Below are 22416 nucleotides of genomic sequence, written 5' to 3' on the forward strand. Positions count from 1 at the left end.
GCTCAATTCCAGAAAAATAAACGACCCAATCAAAAAGTGGGCCAAAGAACTAAATAGACATTTCTCCAAAGAAGACATACAGATGGCTAACAAACATATGAAAAGATGCTCAACATCACTCATTATCAGACAAATGCAAATCAAAACCACAATGAGGTACCATTTCATGCCAGTCAGAATGGCTGCTATCCAAAAGTCTACAAGCAATAAATGCTGGAGAGGGTGTGGAGAAAAAGAAACCCTCTTACACTGTTGGTGGGAATGCAAACTAGTATAGACACTATGGAGAACAGTGTGGAGATTTCTGAAAAAACTGGAAATAGAACTGCCATATGACCCAGCAACCCTACTGCTGGGCATACACACTGAGGAAACCAGAATTGAAAGAGACACGTGTATCCCAATGTGCATCACAGCACTGTTTATAATAGCCAGGACATGGAAGCAACCTAGATGTCCATCAGCAGACAAATGGAATGGAAAGCTGTGGTACATATACACAATGGAATGTTACTCAGCCATTAAAAAGAATCAATAGTGGTGATTACAAATATATCAAAAAAGATCTTCATGACCAAGATAATCACAATGCTCTGATCACTCAACTAGAGCCAGACATCCTGGAATGTGAAGTCAAGCGAGCCTTAGAAAGCATCACTACAAACAAAGCTAGTGCAGGTGATGGAATTCCAGTTGAGCTATTTCAAATCTTGAAAGATGATGCTGTGAAAGTGCTGCACTCAATATGCCAGCAAATTTGGAAAACTCAGCAGTGGCCACAAGACTGGAAAAGGTCAGTTTTCATTCTAATCCCAAAGAAAGGCAATGCCAAAGAATGCTCAAACTACCACACAATTGCACTCATCTCACACGCTAGTAAAGTAATGCTCAAAATTCTCCAAGCCAGGCTTCAGCAATACATGAACCATGAACTTCCAGATGTTCAAGCTGGTTTTACAAGAGGCAGAGGAACCAGAGATCAAATTGCCAACATCCGCTGGATCATCGAAAAAGCAAGAGAGTTCCAGAAAAACATCTATTTCTGCTTTATTGACTATGCCAAAGCCTTTGACTGTGTGGATCACAATAAACTGTGGAAAATTCTGAAAGAGATGGGAATACCAGACCACCTGACCTGCCTCTTGAGAAACCTATATGCAGGTCAGGAAGCAACAGTTAGAACTGGACATGGAACAACAGACTGTTTCCAAATAGGAAAAGGAGTACGTCAAGGCTGTATATTGTCACCCTGCTTATTTAACTTCTACGCAGAGTACATCATGAGAAATGCTGGGCTGGAAGAAGCACGAGCTGGAATCAAGATTGCCGGGAGAAATATCAATAACCTCAGATATGCATATGACACCACCCTTATGGCAGAAAGTGAAGAGGAACTAAAACGCCTCTTGATGAAAGTGAAAGAGGAGAGTGAGAAAGTTGGATTAAAGCTCAATATTCAGAAAACGAAGATCATGGCATCTGGTCCCATCACTTTATAGGAAATAGATGGGGAAACAGTGGAAACAGTGTCAGACTTTATTTTTCGGGGCTCCAAAATCCCTGCAGATGGTAACTGCAGCCATGAAATGAAAAGACGCTTACTCCTTGGAAGGAAAGTTATGACCAACCTAGACAGCATATTGAAAAGCAGAGACATTACTCTGCCAACAAAGGTCTGTCTAGTCAAGGCTATGGTTTTTCCAGTGGTCATGTATGGATGTGAGAGTTGGACTGTGAAGAAAGCTGAGTGCCGAAGAATTGATGCTTTTGAACTGTGGTGTTGGAGAAGACTCTTGAGAGTCCCTTGGACTGCAAAGAGATCCAACCAGTCCATTCTAAAGGAGATCAGTCCTGGGATTTCTTTGGAAGGAATGATGCTAAAGCTGAAACTCCAGTACTTTGGCCATCTCATGCGAAAAGTTGACTCATTGGAAAAGACCCTGATGCTGGGAGCGATTGTGGGCAGGAGGAGAAGGGGACGACAGAGGAGGAGATGGCTGGATGGCGTCACCGACTCGATGGACATGAGTTTGAGTGAACTCCGGGAGTTGGTGATGGTCAGGGAGGCCTGGTGTGCTGCGATTCATGGGGTCGCAAAGAGTCGGACACGACTGAGCGACTGAACTGAACTGAACTGAAAAAGAATGCCTTTGAATCAGTTCTGATGAGGTGGATGAAACTGGAGCCTATTATACAGAGTGAAGTAAGCCAGAAAGAAAAACACAAATACAGTATACTAACATATATATGGAATTTAGAAAGGTGGTAACGATAACCCTTTATGCGAGACAGCAAAAGAGTCAGATGTATAGAACAGTCCTTTGGACTCTGTGGGAGAGGGCAAGGGTGGTATGATATGGGAGAAGGGCATTGAAACATGGAAATTATCACATGTGAAATGAATCAACAGTCCAGGTTCGATGCATGATACAGGGTGCTTGGGGCTGGTGCACTGGGATGACCCAGAGGGATGGGATAGGGAGGGAGGTGGGAGGGGGGTTCAGGATGGGGAACACATGTACACCCATGGCGGATTCATGTCAATGTATGGCAAAACCAATACAATATTGTAAAGTAAAATAAATAAATAAAACAGATTAAAAAAAAAAAAAAAGAATCACCTGGAGAGCATATTCAAGTGCAGATTCTTGTCCCTAGATAATCTTAGTAGCTCTGATGAGGAATGTGCTATTTTATAAACATGCCATTAAAAAAAAAAAAAAAAAGCATGCCATAGAAGCACAAAACTGCTTCATCTCAGATTTTTAAAATAATTTATCTACTAAGTACGGCTTGAATTAAGAGTTAATATCCTTACTAATAAAAGCTCTTATAGAACAACAAAACCAACTGAACAGAACATAAAAATGAACTAATATTTAAAAATGACATTTCACTAAATAAATACAAATGACTTATGAACACAGAAATTATCTTAATATTTAAAATAAATTGAGATGTAATTTTAAAGTACTTTATATTTACCAATTTGACTAGTAATAGCTAACACTTATTGATCACTGATACTCTCTGTCAAACACTGTTCTGAGAGTCACTATATCTCCTAAGTAACTTGCCCAAAGTCTTACTTCTTACTGAGTTAATAATTCAGACTGTTAATAAGTCTGAAATTGGATTTAAATCCAGGCAATCTGGTCCCATCCTTTATGCTCTTAAACATTACATTATAATAACATATACTCAGTAAGGATGTGGGATATTAGACTTTTACATTGAGCTGAAAATATTAATATAATCTTTCTGGAAAGGATCTGGCAGTATTAAAAGCCTCAAATATACGATAGTCTAACTCAGAAATTCCATTCCTGGAAATTATCCTAGTACTCATGACATATAACATATATTGAGCATTTGTTATGTGCCATGAATTGTATTAAGTGTTTCATGTGCATTATCCAATTTAATACTTATGAAATCTAAGAGGTAGGAATTATTTTAAGCCTCATTTTCCAAATAAGGAAACTGAGATGAATAAAGTGTAAATAACTGGTCCAAGTTAAAGTGTCCAAAAAATGGAGACTGATGAAATAAACTATGGTATAGCCAGATATAAGAACAATGTATTGGCATTAAAAAAATGAAATGGTAAAGAGTATGATGCATGTAACTTAGTCTCAAATAGCTCAGAAAAATTGTATGTGTGTATATATAAAGATGTGTATATACATATAGATATATATATGTGTACATATGTATACATGTGTATCTATCTATCTAGAGAGCATGTATGAGTGAGATAGCATGTGTGCACACAAATGATAAAGTAACAGGATAAAAGGTTAACAATAAATGATCTCAATACTGCTGGTCCTTGGACTATCCTTTGAGCAACAAGGATATAGAGAAGCCTTAAAACTACTTAAATCAGGCTTGTGACAACTTATCATTATTAAAGTGGCAAATCTCCATAAAATAAGGCATACTTACGAAGCAAAAGGAATTTTTAATATAGGATCTGCATTGTCAACAGCAAGACTCCCAGATTTAAAGTGAGGACTGAACTGTGTCAGATGATTTCGAAGAATTCCAACAGCAACTTGCGCATGTGGATCAAGACTAACTCTGAAAACATTAATTAAAATGTGGTTGATTTTTAGGAGTAATTTATTCAAAATTAACAGAATATGTAAAATATTTTAAATATAAAGTCAATAGCTTGAACTCTACCTGAATATAATAACACTTCCTGGAGACAAATTTTCAAATTCTATTTCTTGAATATATTCATTGGGTCCTTTTGTAGTAACTCCAGCTTGCTTAACAATTTTACTTTCATTGAGCTTGAAAAAAATATATAAAACCAGTCGATAAATAAGCCTAATGTCCGTAAAATGTTAAATACAGTAGTGAGATGAGAGTCCGAAGTACCTGAATATGTTCTCTAATTTCTACTGTGATGTTTGGTATTCCATTGATTGAATTAGCATCCTTCCTATAAGGTGCTGTATTTCTCTCAACAGTTCTAGCTTCAAGAACTACTTCTTCAATTTTGCCTAGGAATATATAAAAACTTTAACAAAATTTCACATTAAACTATCTGAAATTAAGAACTGCTAAAGGAGTTTTAAATCATTTAACCTAAAGTTGAATATATTAGCTAACTTAAAAAAAAGCAATCTGAGAGTAGATAATTCTATGTAACATGCAGTTTTCATACATGCTTTTAAAAAATTAACAGAACTATTTAAAAGAGATCTCATCAAGTAATAATAGTTTAGCTCTGGGAAACAATGTGAAACCTTTCTAATATTGACAGGAGAGAAAGTAGATCACTTGAAAGGCTTACATTTTAAAAATGGAATATTTCAAAGACAGAAAAAGTAGGGAAAAGTTAAACACCCAGATCCCACTACCTCGCTTAAGAAAATACTCCAAACCCAACTGATGTCCGTGTGTTCCCTTTCTTTCCCTTCAGAGGTAACCACTCCCTGAAGGCTGGTCTGCATTGATCCTGTGCATTTTTACTACATATACCTGTTTCCCTAAGCACCGTATACTATTCTCCATATTTCCAAGTTTATGTGAGTGGATTCAAGTTATAGATACACTTCTGCAACTTCCTTTCTATTGGATAACACTGTAGTTTTTCAAATTTGTTTATACTGCTATGTTAGCTCTACCTCATTCATTTTAGATGCCAAACAGTATCCCACTGTATGAGTGTACCCAAATGTATTCATTTAACCACCACTGTCATTATTTTCCTCTATTATCAATAATGTTACAATAAATATTTTTGTGCATATTTCCTAGTGGAAGTGCAGGAGAGTTTCTCAGATACACACCTGGGAATAGAACTGCTAGATCAAAGGATATATAAAACTGAAACTTTATTATTTAAATAATTTGAACTTTAAACTGTTAATCTGACAATGAAAGACCTTCTGATCCAGAAGTCTACTTCTGAAAATATATACTAAGAAAATTATTCAAAACAAAAAGATTATTCCTAGTGTATACTCAAATCTTAAAGAGCACTGCTAAACACACATAAATGTTAAAAATGGAATGCTACCATAATAAAATATAAAACATTCAACATAATGAAAATCAAAATTATGTGGACTGAGAAAATGGAACATGTTTTAAGAATGATCACTGATCAAAAACAAAACAAAACCCTGAGATGTTACTGTATACATTGAGTGCAACCATGTAAAACTATATATGTATATTAGTTACAACCAGATGAGATTACTGTATATAAACTTGTGAACAGTTAAAAAAAAAAGCAATAGACATTTAACCCTAAAACTATTCAAGTTGATAACTTCTAAAAATGGGAGTTATGAATATTTTGCAATTAGCAACAAATATAGAGTATGATCATGTTTGTGAGAAGCTTCATTCACTCAGTTAGTCAATGGACTTGGACAGCTGCTATATGCACAGGAGCATGTTATGCCATAATATATTATATATAATAATAAATAAGGAAATTAAATACACATATCTAGAAAACAATCAAGTAATAATAAGTATATACCTCAAGGATGCATTTTATAATGTCTGAGTGATACAGAGACTATAATTGCTATATGTTCAGAGGACAGAGAGTTTACTGAGTACTTAGAGAAGGCTTCTCAAAGGAGGTGAAACTTTAGTCCTTGAAAGATGTAAAGAATTCATAAATAAGTAGGAGTAAGGCTACTTAGGGAGCAGTGAAAATATCTATTTGGTTGAAACAGATGAGGATGGATTATAAAGTGCCTTAAATATTAAACTACTTTCCATTTTGGTTTATATATGTAAATATATGTATACATATACAGAAACACTTGGACACACATACAAATATATATGTATATACATATGTACATGAATATACATATAAATCTAGCTGGGTGTAGAAGAAATACATGTTCATTTATATAAATTAGGAGATAGGAAAATGTATTAGGATGAAAATAAAATCAGAACTCAAAAAATGTTAACATTTAACAGTATTTCCAGGTTTTGCTCCATGTAGTAAAAATACAAGTTATCAAAAATTTGTAATTCTTTTTCTTAACTACATCTATACTCACACTGTGTTACAATATATATGACACGTAACAACAATTTAATAATATTTATTATTATTAACAATTTAACAATACAACCAAAACAACATTTTTTAGATCACATTACCAGGGATGCACATTTGAGGCACTTCCTTGCTGTAAAATGAAGTCTTGGGATTCCTGAAAGCAGTTCTAGAAACAGATACGACCGACTGATGGATACTGGGTGAATGTCTGGTTACAGCCACTATGTCTGCATCAACTTGATCCACATACACCTGAGAAACAGAGAGAAAACACATTAGTGCTCAAATTGGAAAGACTCTAAAACTGAACCTAAGAAAGGAACCTAGAAAATGTAGCTTCTTGCCTGGATAAAACCCTTGGCTCCAAGCTCTTGGTGAAGTTTATTGATTGCACACCTGGCCGCAATAATGCCACTCTGGGAGTTCACTTCACCAGCGCTGGATGGCGATGCTGCAGGATTCCATTTAGTGTAAAACCGCTCTTCAGAAACTACTGAAATCTGAACAAAACAAAAACTTAGCCATGTGCATGTTTTAATGACAATGAGGAATTCTGGTAAAAATGATCAGTTTTGGGCCTTGTGGGTTTTAAAAAACAACACATAACAAACCTGGTGAGGCACTAATTCGTCATAGCCTTTCGTACTACCACTAGCACAACACGCCATGGAGACAATTGTGGTACTTGGGAGAGCGTCATATGCTGACCTATGCTACAAAAGAGTAAAACAACACAAGTTCATTTTCTTTCAAATGCAAAGTGCCATGCTATAGCCCCATGACGTAAAAGGAGAAGTACAGAATGTACATAAGTACATTCTGAAGATGTATTCATTTGCTTTAAGACAAATGACAAACCACTCAAAAACCTTTAAATCACAATCACTTATAAATCTAAGGCACTATTTTGAGGTACTGTGGATATTACTGCCATTAAACAGCAGAGAACTAAACATCAAAACATTTAGCGAAATAAGGAAATATAAGAAACAGGATAGATGCTTACCACAATAGGACACTCGTTATCATGGGTGATATCCATAAACAGGGCATGTGCAATAGCTGGCACTAAAGGCCTCAAACAGGGCTGAACAAAGGATCCAACAGGCTCTCCTCCGTATCGGTAAACTAATCTGCCCTCTTCATGGCTATCGTATGCACTCATTGCCTCTGCAAAGCATTACAGAGTATTTTAACAATCTTCATTAGCAATGTCCAAAAAGAGATTAGATTTTGTATTGTGACTGACTTTCAAAAACAGACCACAAAAATATTATCAAGAATAAAACTGATTTAAACATTTAAACAAATGTCCATCAGTTTAAATGACAAAAAGTCTTTTCTGCAACTTAACCAGAGAAATGGCTCATGCAGTAAAAAAGGAATATATGCTGCTTATTAGGATGTTGGTTACATAAAATCTATGGAGAAAAATCTCAAGATTACATCATTTAGGCAGATAGAGATGAAAAACAGATTTATATATTTTCAACAACAAAAAAGTGATTTTGTTCAAGTCATCAATTCGTTCCATTGGTCTTTCAAGTTAAAATGAGATATCTTACCCCAAAGTAGAAATTTTCACTAATGAAAACAGACTCAGTTATATTAAGAAATTTTGAGTAGAATATTTAAAAGAACAATAACTATGTTGAACATTATTAAACACTGTACATAAAGCTATTAAATGCCTTTTAATCTACTTAAACAAAAACTGAAGCTTTAGATGGGAAAAACACTTTCAATGAGCCTACCTCTTATTAAGGAACTAATGCCCAGTCTAGTAACAAAGACATTGTCCAGGTCTTCACTTCCTGTGAACAGTTCAGCTACTACATATAAATTGGGTTGCAATTTCCTAGCAGCATCCAACATATACTGCAAAAAGCACAGTCACAAATATAACAGAAAGAGAAAAGCAAGATGGTGTGGGGGAAGGAGAGGAGGCAAGACTAGGCATGGATTTGACACAGGAAAATACCATGTAGCAAGACAAAATGGAAATCCAAGAGAATTTCCAAAGAAATTTAATTGTGCATAAGTAAGAAAACATAAAATGGACCAAAACATACAGAAAACAAAAGAATGTATAAAGCGAATATAACAGTTAAAAAGGAAGATTAGATTTCGCAGATGGGACACAAAAGGGGGAAAAAAAGGAAGAAGAAAAATGTTAGTGTCACTTAAAAAATGTAAACCATAGTACTGCAATTCTGCTAGGCTTTCCAAACCCTATTTTATGTTTTGTTTTTAATATCCCTAATTAGCCTATTAATTTTCAGGCCCTTGACTAAACTATAAATGATAAATTCCCTGCTGGTGCATCATTTAGCTATTGTAAAGATTAGGTCTGACTAGACTGAAGCCAGTTTTTCCTGAAGATGATAATAAATTCCTTTTTTTTTCCTGGCCACGCTTTGTGGCTTGCTGAATTTTCGTTCACTGACCAGGGACTGAACGCAGGCCACGGCAGTGAAAGCACTGAGTTCTAACCATTGGACTGCCAAGGGATTCCCCAGAACTTCTAATCAGAAATCAGATCAGTTCAAAAAAAAATTTTGAACATTTGCACAAAGGCTAATACTTGAAATTCTAACACATAAGACCCTAGAGGTTTTTTAAACTTAAATTTTAGTATTCTGTATTTTGCTATAATGTTATAACCATCTTACAAATGTATTGCTAAAGGCATACATTTAAAAAAAAACTCTGCCTTTTTTTGAAGCTAAAAATGTTCTACTACCTTAACTAATGTTCATTAAATTCTTCCAAATCAAAGCAATTTTTCATCACAGGACTTGAAACATATGCATTATAATACTGCTTTAAAATGATAGAAATAGATGTTTTTCAGATAAGCACACATTTCCATAGAACACTAACTTGTCACTAGGAAAGTTTCAAAGATCTTACAAATAGAATGAAACTCTAAAGTGTTTACAAAGCTGTAAACATAAAAGATAATGCTATAAATTATATAAAATTTATAGCATAGTATTATATAAAATTTAAAGCATTATCTTTTATGTTTCATAAAAGATAACACTATAAATGTTGGCATTGCTTACGTTACTATAAAAAACCTGAAGAGGAACAGAAAATTTTTATGTTTACATTTACATATAATTATATTTCCATATGATAATGAAAATTGAATCAGTGAGACAAACTATCTTCAATATGCTATAATGCTAGTGTTTATTTATTATTATTTTTTTTAATGCTAGTGTTTAAATAATTATTATAATATGAAATAAGCTATATGACTTCACTGCTGCTAAGTCACTTCAGTCGTGTCCGACTCTGTGCGACCCCATAGATGGCAGCCCACCGGGCTCCCCTGTCCCTGAGATTCTCCAGGCAAGAATACTGGCTTGGGTTGCCATTTCCTTCTCCAGTGCATGAAAGTGAAAAGTGAAAGTGAAGTTGCTCAGTCATGTCTGACCCTCAGCGACCCCATGGACTGCAGCCTTTCAGGCTCCTCCGTCCATGGGATTTTCCAGGCAAGAGTACTGGAGTGGGGTGCCATTGCCTTCTCCAATATGACTTCACAGTGGCTACTAATTTATTGAAACTAACCTAATAATAAGAATAAGACAAATTAATATTTATATATTGTTAAATTATTAACAAGGTTAATTCTTTTAAAATATTAACATTAAAATATTAATAATATTTTAATAATATATATGGCATATTGTTGTATGTGTATTATCAGAGACAATATAATGTCCCTAACTTAAATAAAAATATTAACTCATACGTTTTATGCCCAGTACTCCATAATATCTGCATCAAAAATTCTCGGAATTATGCAAATTATGCAAGTTTTAAAATACTACCACCATATTACTGTTAGCATTCAACAAGCAAAAGGAAACATGTATTTGTACACTCTTATTAAGGAAAGCTAGGAAAGGACACTGATTTCTTTAACATAGATGAATTATTTATCTGTACCTCTGCTACATGAAGAGGTGTTGAGTGACAATTATCAAGACGGACTCCCTGGAAATAAGTTGCGGTGATTTCTGTGTATTTTTTCATGTGTGCCCAGAGATAAGGACAGTCCTCTGGTTTTTTCCCATAGCGTAATTTAACACTGTCTCCCCAGCAAATAAGTTCTCTCCTTAGATAAACATCTGAACCTGTTAAAAAAGGAGCTTGCTTTCAATGGTTCAAGGAATAAAATGAAAATATGTATTTCAAGGAAAAACTGTTGTTTTAAAATCACATTTATTATTTCTAACACAAGCCATATATAGGTTAAAATTATATCTAAAATGGTATGGGATAAAGTTTTAAAAAATTGATAGTAATTTAGATCTCCTATCTATTTTGCTAAAACTGTACCTTACATTCTCTTCTAAAAACGTGTGCTTAATAGTAAAAATTCAAGTTGCTTCTTAAAGGAAAACAGTAATAGTAATATCATGAGCCTTTAAAGCTATACCAAAACCATTTAAAGCTCCATCTCCACCTTGCTACCAATTTTTGGCAATATGTTACATTAAATCCATGGTGTAGAGCAAAGTATCATTTTTCACTTCCAATGGTTGGAAAGGAGATGGCAGAGATACTTAAATGCAAAGCTACATGTTTTTTTAAAAAAATGAGACTTCTGAATTAAATTTAATGTCATAAAAACAGGCTTCTGATTCTAAAATGTTAAAAAATAAATATATCGATAGGTCCCTTGCAAAATTATTCCTGGCAATGAAACAGCTATAAGAAATAAGAAGCTAGCATTAAGTAAGAGGGAATCTAAAAACAATTGTTTTCTAGTTTAACTGTCATTCAAATATCTTAAATACTCCTCTAGCTAATCAGTGAAAATATCTCTTACAATAAACAGTTGTAACCATACAGGTTCAGATGGCTTTTTAAAGATGCAAATGAGTACATTTGTGTACAAATGAGTTGCCCAAATAAAATCTTCTGTAGAACCATAATATCAAATAGATATATGAGAACTCTTCTGTTTGAGGAGATAGGGGTAGAAAAGGAAAGAAGGAGAAAGAAGCTGAATCTCATTCTGTCAGTTCCTTCTCTTCTCTCAAACTGTATGCACCTCTGGCATCACCAATGAAACAATTTAAAAATCATTAGCCTACTCGGGGAACAAAATCAACAAACAATTTATATTCTGAGCTTGCCATGAACTTTTATTTCCCTGTCCATAGAGAAGTTAACAAAAATGACATACCTGGTTCAGCAAAATTTCGAAGGGGATCATCTCCCATTACCCATCCATTATGTGCCATCAGAAAACAAGCTTTATTTGGGACATGAATCATTGATTCTTCTACAGAGAGGGATATGTCTTCAAAGGGGAAAGTAAAATATCTAGGGAGATACAATGAAGTATGAAATCCATACAGGAAATTCCTTGGAGAAAATCTGAATTAATACCATTAAAATTAAACTTTGTCCCTAATGAATAGAATAGATAAGATTAGTTTGACACCATTTATAAGAAATAAGAAATAAACTTCAATACAGGTGAAAAAATCATCAGACATTTTGAGTAAATCTAGCAGGATTTGAGAAATTGAGTAAGTATTATACTATATCTGATTAACATTCTAAGTATAGAATGTTAGTACAGAACATTCTAATAACTTTAAAAATCTCATAGAATGACTAAGAAAATCACTAAAGTATTGACATTATTTTGCAAAAGTTTTTACTATGCTTCAGTTGCCTAATCTCTGCTGTACACTACTTATAAGGAGCTAAATACTTGCTTAATTTGCTTAACAGTGAAATTATTAGTAAGTATGCAGTCCTCCAGAAACATGAATGTAAATGATTATAAATTGGTTCATACTGATGATAGTTTCTCTAATTAAAGATTTGCCTAACAAAATTAATTAATATTAAGCCTAGTTACCAGATCAAAACTGCTATTTCAATTTAACAAACATACTGGGTCACACATTCAAGGAAATTCAAATTTAGGTTAATTTGAAGAATTTAGTACAATTTCAATTTTTAACCTTTCATGAGAAGAAAACAAAAATGGAATACCTGGTAACCAAAGGATGTTTTCTAGTAACAGGTCCTAGTTTAGGTCCATGGTCAGCCAGTCGTTCATAAAACACATTTCCCAAAAGGCAATTGACTGCCTAGAAAACATGAACTTATGTCAATAACAACAACAAAAAACAGTATTAAAACTCAGAGAAAAACAGCAGTTCAAAAGAAGTAGGTAAAACCTGTTCCTGATGATAGTTAATGAGTTGATGCTTCTCCGAATTTAATTCCTCAATTCTCTTCCTGAACCAATTGCAGCATTCATTAATTGCGGCTGGCCCATTGCTTGAAGTAGATAAAGCAATACGAATATTATTTAATGGTTCTACAAACTCTACATTAAAAATTTTTCTAATACGGGTCATAGAAACTTAGGACCTTAATTAAGACTTAAGAAATTTTCCAGTTGTATACATTTTTACCACAAAAGGGGAAATGTCATGTGTTGGAAGTAGTAATTATAGGGAATTACTTTATTTCATTTTTTATTCAGGCTGTTAACAAATAGCATAAAAATAATACCATAAATGTAATCAGAATAGTCATAAAGGTTTACAAGCAATATTATTCTTTAGTATGTAGTAAAATATAAAACATACTCATGTGGTATGAAAGTTGCTAGAGCAACATTCATATCTACAGTGCAGCCAAGCCGTCTGTATTCAGGATCCTGAATTATCTTAAGGTGGTGATCTGGATCAGGCCTTGTTGTTTTCCTATTTTCTGAAAGAAAGAAAATATTATATCTTAAATGCAGATATATATAAGGAGATTATAACTGTTACTTATTTCATATTTTTAGTTTATTGTTTTTTTCTTAGAAAATAAAAGAACTATTTATTTCATAAGCATTCCTTCCTACCTCCCTACGTATCCTTCTGCAAAAACCTAACACACACACACACACACACACAGAAGGAAAGAGAGAGAGAGGTGGCATTGGGTAAAGAGGAGAGAGAGATCCTGACTGGGGAAAAAAAAACAACACTGTAGAAGAAAAACGCAGCAATTCCCACCAGTTCAACCCCAGTCCCCACCTTACTGCTTTGATTAGTATTCAGGTATTCTATACATTTTTTAGGGCACTAAAGATGTTCCATTCAGTCACTCAGTCATGTCTGACTCTTTGTGACCCCATGGACTGCAGCACCCCAGGCTTCCCTGTCCATTACCAACTACTGGAGTTTATTCAAACCCATGTCCATTGAGTCAGTGATGCCATCTAACCATCTCATCCTCTGTTGTTCCCTTCTCCTCCCGCCTTCAATCTTCCCCAGCATCAGGGTCTTTTCCAATGAGTCAGTTCTTCGCACCAGGTGGGCAAAGTACTGGAGTTTCAGCTTCAGCATCAGTCCTTCCAATGAATATTCAGGACTGATTTCCTTTAGGATGGACTGGTTGGATCTCCTTGCAGTCCAAGGGACTCTCAAGAGTCTTCTCCAACACCACAGTTCAAAAGCATCAATTCTTTGGCGCTCAGCTTTCTTTATAGTCCAACTCTCACATCCATATATGACCACTGGAAAAACGATAGCCTTGACCAGAAGGACTTTTGTTGGCAAAGGAATGTCTCTGCTTTTGAATATGCTATCTAGGTTGGTCATAACTTTCCTTCCAAGGAGTAAGCATCTTTTAATTTCATGGCTGCAATCACCATCTGCAGTGATTTTGGAGCCCCCAAAAATAAAGTCTGCCACTGTTTCCACTGTTTCCCCATCTATTTCTCATAAAGTGATGGGACCGGATGCCACGATCTTAGTTTTCCGAATGTTAAGTTTTAAGCCAACTTTTTCATTCTTCTCTTTCACTTTCATCAAGAGGCTCTTTAGTTCTTTGCTGTCTGCCATAAGGGTGGTGTCATCTGCATATCTGAGGTTACTGATATTTCTCCTGGCAATTTTGATTCCAGCTTGTGTTTCTTCCAACCCAGCGTTTCTCATGATGTACTCTGCATAGAAGTTAAATAAGCAGGGTGACATTATACAGCTTTGATGTACTCCTTTCCCGATTTGGAACCAGTCTGTTGTTCCATGCCCAGTTCTAACTGTTGCTTCCTGACTTGCCTCTTGATTTCTCAAGAGGCAGCTCAGGTGGTCTGGTATTACCATCTCTTGAAGAATTTTTTACAAGTTTGTTGTGATCCACACAGTCAAAAGCTTTGGCATAGTCAATAAAGCAGAAATAGATGTTTTTCTGGAACTCTCTTGCTTTTTTGATGATCCAGCAGCTGTTGGCAATTTGATCTCTGGTTCCTCTGCCTTTTCTAAATCCAGCTTCAACATCTGGAAATTAATGGTTCACATACTGTTGAAGCCTAGCTTGGAGAATTTTGAGCATTACTTTACTAGCATGTGAGATGAGTGCAACTGTGCGGTAGTTTGAGCATTCTTTGGCATTGCCTTTCTTTGGGATTGGAATGAAAACTGACCTTTTCCAGTCTTGTGGCTGCTGTTGAGTTTTCCAAATTTGTTGGCATATTGAGTGCAGCACTTTCACAGCATCTTTTAAGGTTTGAAAGAGCTCAACTGGAATTTCATCACCTCCACTATCTTTGTTTGTAGTGATGCTTCCTAAGGCCCACTTGACTTCACATTCCAGGATGTCTGGCTCTAGGTGAGTGATCACACCATCGTGGTTATCTGGGTCATTTTTGTGTAGTTTTTCTGTGTATTCTTGCCACCTCTTCTTAATATTTTCTGCTTCTGTTAGGTCCATACCATTCTGTCCTTTATTGTGCCCATCTTTGTATGAAATGCTCCTTTGGTATCTCTGATATTCTTCAAGAGATCTCTAGTCTTTTCCATTCTATTGTTTTCCTCTATTTCTTTGCATTGATTGCTGAGGAAGGCTTTCTTATCTCTTCTTGCTATTCTTTAGAACTCTGCATTCAAATCGGTATATCTTTCCTTTTCTCCTTTGCTTTTTGCTTCTCTTCCTTTCTCAGCTATTTGTAAGGCCTCCTCAGGCAACCATTTTGCCATTTTGTATTTCTTTTTCTTGGGGATGGTCTTTATCCCCGTCTCCTGTCCAATGTCACGAACCTCCATCCATAGTTCTTCAGGTACTCTATCAGATCTAATCCCTTGAATCTATTTGTCACTTCCACTGTGTAATCATAAGGGATTTGATTTAGGTCATACCTGAATGGTCTAGTGTTGATGGTACACATTTTCTTCCCAGGTGCTACCAAAGACACTAACTTTAGGAGTTCTTTTTCCTCAAAGATTGCTTTCTATTTTAAAAAGTAAGTCTTATTAACAACTTGACTTTCTCTGAACGAAGCAGACAAGTTTGTTTTTATATTTTTTCCGTTTCACCAACTAGCATTCTCCTCTTACATAATAATAAAAAATGAAAAAAGTAAATAAATGCTTTGTAGGGAGAGTTTTCATTCTTATTCTGAACTTGTTTCTAGTAAATCAGTGGAGGATTGCCTCCACTGGGTTTGATTTTACTTTAATTAATTAATATCTGGCTTATTCTAAATGAAATGGCTTATAAAAGCACAAAAGTAAGATAAAGAATAAATAGATTTAAAGATGTAGTTTCTGAGGTTAATTTGGAAGAGTAACATACATGAAAAAATGCCAAGAAGTGTTTAAAAAAGAGGTAAAACTACACAATCAGTGTATATTATAAAAGTCTTTCGTATTGCTAGAGTATAAGACAGATCAGTGGAACAGCACAGATAACAGAGCCATGAATATTCAGTATATGATTATACATTATGACATATTATGGTGGTATCCCAAACCAGTTTAAAAGGATGGAATATCAACCCAGTATTACTTTTTAAAATTAAATAAAGTTAGTATCTTATTTATATAAATTCCAGGTCTATTAAATATTTAAAAGTAAACCGTAAATAAGATTATCAGAAGAAAACAGAATGTTGTTTGAAGGTCTATGCACAATGTGAAATTAGAAGCCATAAAAGAAAAGATCAATAAATTTGGTTACAGTGAGGAGAGAAAACCACCGTCAACAAGGATTAAAAGATCAATAGCATAATAGGAGGATATAGCTGAGGCCACTATAGTAAGGAACCACCAGTAATAATAAGTCAATATGAAAAAGATGAGCAACCCAACAGAAAAATATGGGAAGAACATTAAAAGGCAATTAATGGAAGAATTATAAATGGCTAATTAAAACATGAAAAGATGTTTCATTCATAACCAAAGAAATATAAATAAAAATAATGAATATTTTGCCTATTGACAAAGATTAAATAGTAGCTAATGTTGGTGATGTTACAGTTAGTGATAACATAAACTGGTACAATTTGTATTGAAAAGCAATTTGACAACATCTATTACAAATTTATCATTAAATTTGTATACTCTTTGACCCATGAACTCTGCCTAATAATTTGTCCTACTGATTTAGTCAGAAAGCCAGTAAAGTTAACATGCACAAGGGTTTATTTTCTATAGTATCAGTTGTAAGAATATAAATTCCTCTAGATCCAGGGTTTGCTACATTCACCTCTGAATCCCCCTACCTGGATCAGTGCCTCGCACATAATATGTGATTCAATAAAAATGTATTAAATGAATGAATGAGAAATGAACTACAAATAACCTACCAAAATGGTTAAAAGGAATTCAAGTACTTTAACGCAGTATATTGCTATCTAGAAGTTAAAAAGAAATAATTAGCTGTAATAAGATCATGTTGTCAACTAAAAGAACAACTTGTTAAACAGTCTGTATACTGCAGTCTTATTTATGTGTATAAAATAGATATAAATACAAAACTTATGAATGTAATTTATATGTACCTAACTATATAAAATTGGAATTTCTTTCAAAAAAGAGTCTGAAAAGAAACACAAGAGACTATTAAATAATAGTTCCTTCTAGTAAGTAGATTTTGGAGGAGAGGAAGTTACACATTCCATTTATTATATAGTTGTATTATTTGGCTTTTTTTCTTTACTGTGAGCATACATAATTGTAAATAAATAATACAGTTTATAAACATCAGAGAAAAGGGAAAATGGAGGCACTTCAGTAAGATAAAACATGAAGGAAAGATAATATAAAAAATTCATGTATTAAGATGTTACACAAATGTGAAAGCTGAAGAGTGAACCTGACCCGAAGCTTCCAGGGCCTCAAATCATAATGACTTTGACTTTGAGGGCAGTATTTCTAGGCCTTACTCAAGCTCAACTTTCTGGATAAGGAAGAAGATTTCTTATTTTAAGAGCCTTCAAAGATTCTTGCTCTTAGGCTGTCCTATACTAATTGTAGATATATTCTTTATTATTTCTCTAATTAGCTTCCTAAAAAATCCTAATTTCTCTTTTGGCATGGTTTTTCCTATCCTACTTTATTAGGGACACAGAGATTAACTTCTTAAGGTTAATTATGTCCTTAATTTGTAGATTTGTTTCTTTACCTTTGCTACTGGCTAGTATCTGAGTCAGTCTCACTAGTAATTAGGTGGTCTTAATGGTGCATATGGAGAAGGTAATGGCACCCCACTCCAGTAATCTTGCCTGGAAAGTCCCATGGATAGAGGAGCCTGGTAGGCTGCAGTCCATGGGGTCGCGAAGAGTCAGACACGACTGAGTGACTTCACTTTCACTTTTCACTTTCATGCATTGGAGAAGGAAATGGCAACCTACTCCAGTGTTCTTGCCTGGAGAATCCCAGGGACGGGGGAGCCTGGTGGCCTGCTGTCTATGGGGTCGCACAGAGTCGGACATGACTGAAGCAACTTAGCAGCAGCAGCAGCAGCAATAGTGCATATGTGAATGCTAAGTTGCTTCAGTCGTGTCTGACCTTTTGCGACCCTATGGACCGCAGCCCACCAAGCTCCCTCTGTCCATGGGATTCTCCTGGTAACAATATTGGAGTGGGTTGCCATGCCCTGCTCCGGGAGATCTTCCTGACCCAGGGATGGTACCCATGTCTCTTATATCTCCTGCATTGGCAGGTGGTATCTTTACAAATAATGCCACCTGGGAAGCCCAGTGTTAATGGTAGGTACCATAAACTAGAACTTAGCTAAGTTAACTGAGGTACCATCAACTACCTCAGTTAAGATTCCTACATTAGCCAACAGAAGACAATCACATCTCTCAGTTTTGAAGCCTTTTTTGAGTTTTTGGCAGCTGAAATAATCTGTTCTATTTACCTGCCATGTTAAACTTTCATTTAACAAATGTAATATTGAGCTGTATGGTATTCTGAGCATTGTGCTAAGGAATCAATATAAGAAGCAGTCCCCAAGGGAAATAATTGTGTATTATGAAAGAACTGATGCTTTTGAACTGTGATGTTGGAGAAGACTCTTGAGAGTCCCTTGGACTGCAAGGAGATCCAACCAGTCCATCCTAAAGGAAATTAGTCCTGAATATTCATTGGAAGGACTGATGCTGAAGCTGATACTCCAATAGTTTGGCCACTTGATGTGAAGAACCGACTCACTGGAAAAGACCTTGATGCTGGGAAAGATTGAAGGTGGGAGGAGAAGGGGACACAGAGGACGAGATGGTTGGATGGCATCACTGACTCGATGGACATGAGTTTGAGTAGGCTCTGGGGATTGGTGATGGGCAGGGAGGCCTGGGGAGCTGCAGTCCATGGGGTCGCAAAGAGTCGGACACAACTGAGCAACTGAACTGAATTGAATGACATGGCCTTTAAAGATCTCTGCTAACTCACAGATAGCCTCCAGAATCATAGTGTTAGAGCATCAGAAACAACACAAATATCATTTAATAATAACAGATTTAATACTGTGTTAACTAAGAGAAGAGTAATACTAAATTTCTTAAAATTGATAGTAACATTCTAGTGTATAACCTTTACCTTGTGTAAGAAGTCCTCTAAATTGCTCGACTGCTTTGTGAACATCTACTTGGAAAAATTCCCAGAGTTGAGTCTTTGGAAAAATATCCTCCCAAATTACTTTTCGAATGCACTGAAAAATATTAATAGTTAGAACACATATTTAAAATCATCTTACTAAGTATTATTTAAGCACCTTAAAAGACAGGTTCTAAATGATCTTCAAAAAGACATTTAATTTATATTTTAGAAATTGTGTACTAAAAGTGTGGTATTCCTCCATACATACTGACATTCATTTGATGGTCATTTTCGATCAAAGCAGGTACTCCTCTGTCTTTGTATTTCCCTTCTGCAACATCACAGGATAAGTGCCAAAGTGCTCTGTCTAAGACCCAGGCAGGTTTTAAGTGTGGGGAATTCACAAGGTTATATGCACTTTCTGGATGTTCCTGGAGCCATCTACTATTAGCAGCTTAAAGAAAAAGGAAACATAAAGGATTATCATGTTATTAGACTGAGGTTAAGATTAAAGCTGAAATACAATATCAACCTCTATCACTCATTTTCTTATATGTTAGATATCAATATTTTATAATGATACTGTAGTGGTATGAAAACAACTTTTTGGTTGTGGTATCCTACCATCTATTTTACCATACATTTTTCTGTTGTAGGAGTTTTTAACTGACAGTAAATAGGATCAACACTGATTCATTATATTATCATATAACATATTTACTATTATGGTGGGAGTTAAGAAGGGTCTTGTCTTCTGCTTCTCTTGATGGTCCTTAGGAGAACAATATTTTGGAATGCTCCTTCTAAACCCAAAGGACCTCGTTCCCTTTATGGCAGAAAGTTACCTGCATCTTCAACTCTGGTTTAGGCTTCTCAGTGTCTGGCTGTTCAGTTGTAGGGCAGGAAAAGAGCCCCTGAAATGTACTATCTCTTGAAGCTCCTCCTTCTTACTTCTGGTCTCCTAAGTGAGAGACCTTTCTTTGGCCCCATCTAGCTCTAGATTCTGCCTCTTAAGCATCTTTTGGATGTAAAATGTCATTTATATTTTTCCCCCTACATATCATGTCTTATTTTGTTGTCTGAGAGGGGAGGGAGGTGAGATTCTTTCTTCTGGATCTTTAAATATGCTTGTATCTCCCCAAAGCTACAAATACAAACACACATCTTATCTAAATACAGTTATTTTCCTAAGTTCTGCAGCGTCTATTAGTATCAAGACCAAACAACCTGCATCTACTGCTTCTACTTTCTCCCCACACTCTCATTCTTCTTCCCACCGCAGTCTGCTCCTGTATTCACTCAGCCATTCACTCAGTCTGTGTGTTGTGGAAGCTCTACCCGAGTTGCTCTACTCCAGGCAGATGTGGCTAATATGGCAATGCCCTCTCCTCCCAACTCCTTGTCTAGGGTGAGTTTCATTCTGGGAGGCAAAGGCTGCCTGTTTCTCACTCCCTCTAGCTCTAAGCTGTAAAAGCTCTATTCTAGGTTGCAGGCAGAGAAAACCTTGACTCTTTTCCTTCACCAAATTCCAACGTGTAGGGTAACTGTCCTACTCGAGCTGTGGGGGGCCCAGAATATTGGGGCTCTACTTGCCCCGCAGACCTGGAGCTTGCTCATAGGGAGGAGGTTCCACATGGGAGGGACAACCAAGAAGATCAGAGACTGACGCCTCCTGCCTAAACACAGTCAGAATGGCTGCCCCAGGAAAAGTGGGCAGTGGCACAGGTGTTCTGCTCAAGAGGCATGACAGGCTACAAGGTTGAAGAGCTTTGCCTGAAAGGACTGAATTTATTAGGCAGGGTGAGTGGAGAACTCTGTGCCTAATGCTGTTGAAAATAACAGAGACTTTGATGAGGCGCAGTTAAGAGAATGCTAATAGCTCCATGATACAAGAAGAACATTAGAATGACCAGAAATTTCATAGAGAGAACCAGGGAAAGAGATTGCTGAGAAGAACCCTACTGGGACCACTGGCAACTATGGGGTTTGGGAAGGCTGGACGCGTGTGCTAGGCTGCACCCACTCAGGGGTATCCTAGAAGGACATTAGACTTGAAAGCCTAATGTCAAACCACAATGTGTCTCAAACCACATACACACCCATCAACACAGGACAGAAAGTCACTGGCGAAGGGACTTAAATACAACCTCTAACCAAAGACTGAGTGAACAATGAAGCACACCCTGACCCGGGGTGAGTTCTAGGAAGCCGGCATTAAAAACAAGTCACTTCACCTCTGGCAGTCTGGAAGACCTTGTGCATGCACAGGGCTAAGCCATCGTAGCGGTGGTCAGAGAGGGACTTCCAAGCTAACAGTTCAGGTTTATCTTTTTCCATCCTTTTATGGTCAAACTATTTGTATCTTTGAATTTAAAGTATGTGGCATGTAGACAGCATATATTTGAATTTTTTTTGACTCTGACAATACCTTCCTTCAAGATATTACTTTCAAGATTCCCTAAGTCTTTGTCTTTCAAAATGTTTACTATGATGTGTCTGAGCGTGGTTCTCTTTTGTTTATGGTTCTTGGAGATCCCTGAGTCTTAGAATGTGTAAACTGATGCTGAAGATTAAGAGGTTTTCAGTCATTAGTTCTTCAAGTATTTTTTCCATTCTTTCCTCTCCTTCTGGTATTTCCATGTCCCACATTCCATTGAAGCTCTGTTCATTTTTATCTTTTTTTCTTTCTGTTCTTTACATTGCATAATCACTATTCACTAATCCATTCTCCTGTCAACTCAAGTATACTGCTGAACAGCTGTAACTGAATTTTTCAGTTTGGTTATTTACTTTTCAATTTCAGAGTTCTCATTTGGCTCTTAAAAATTTTTTTAATTTATGATATTCTCTCTTTATGGGATATCATTATAAAATCCTCCTTTATAGCTTTAAGTTGGTTTCCTTTAGTTCTCTAAATACATTTATAATACTTGCTTTAAAGTCTGTTTCAAGTAGGACATCTAGGACTTCTCAAAGGTGATTTCTATTGCCTGCTTTTTTCTTGTG

General features: G+C 35.8%; 1 protein-coding gene across 5 annotated transcripts in view; it reads right to left on the reverse strand.

Annotated features, from left to right (window-relative positions):
* AGL (amylo-alpha-1, 6-glucosidase, 4-alpha-glucanotransferase) overlaps nucleotides 1-22416 on the reverse strand; it is a 101607-nt gene that overhangs the window by 39038 nt on the left and 40153 nt on the right. For all 5 annotated transcript variants that reach the window (XM_005204115.5, XM_059884476.1, XM_005204113.5 and 2 more), the window contains 15 exons: nucleotides 19683-19864; nucleotides 19411-19522; nucleotides 13186-13309; nucleotides 12769-12871; nucleotides 12581-12678; nucleotides 11757-11896; nucleotides 10511-10698; nucleotides 8305-8428; nucleotides 7557-7720; nucleotides 7162-7263; nucleotides 6895-7050; nucleotides 6652-6802; nucleotides 4390-4514; nucleotides 4189-4301; nucleotides 3949-4083 (listed from right to left, as the gene is read on the reverse strand). In XM_005204115.5, the coding sequence (XP_005204172.1) occupies nucleotides 3949-4083; nucleotides 4189-4301; nucleotides 4390-4514; nucleotides 6652-6802; nucleotides 6895-7050; nucleotides 7162-7263; nucleotides 7557-7720; nucleotides 8305-8428; nucleotides 10511-10698; nucleotides 11757-11896; nucleotides 12581-12678; nucleotides 12769-12871; nucleotides 13186-13309; nucleotides 19411-19522; nucleotides 19683-19864 (2017 nt within the window). The remainder of the gene's footprint in view (nucleotides 1-3948; nucleotides 4084-4188; nucleotides 4302-4389; nucleotides 4515-6651; nucleotides 6803-6894; nucleotides 7051-7161; nucleotides 7264-7556; nucleotides 7721-8304; nucleotides 8429-10510; nucleotides 10699-11756; nucleotides 11897-12580; nucleotides 12679-12768; nucleotides 12872-13185; nucleotides 13310-19410; nucleotides 19523-19682; nucleotides 19865-22416) is intronic.

This window comes from Bos taurus, chromosome 3 (genome assembly GCF_002263795.3).
Source record: "Bos taurus isolate L1 Dominette 01449 registration number 42190680 breed Hereford chromosome 3, ARS-UCD2.0, whole genome shotgun sequence".
Taxonomy (NCBI): Eukaryota; Metazoa; Chordata; class Mammalia; order Artiodactyla; family Bovidae; genus Bos; species Bos taurus.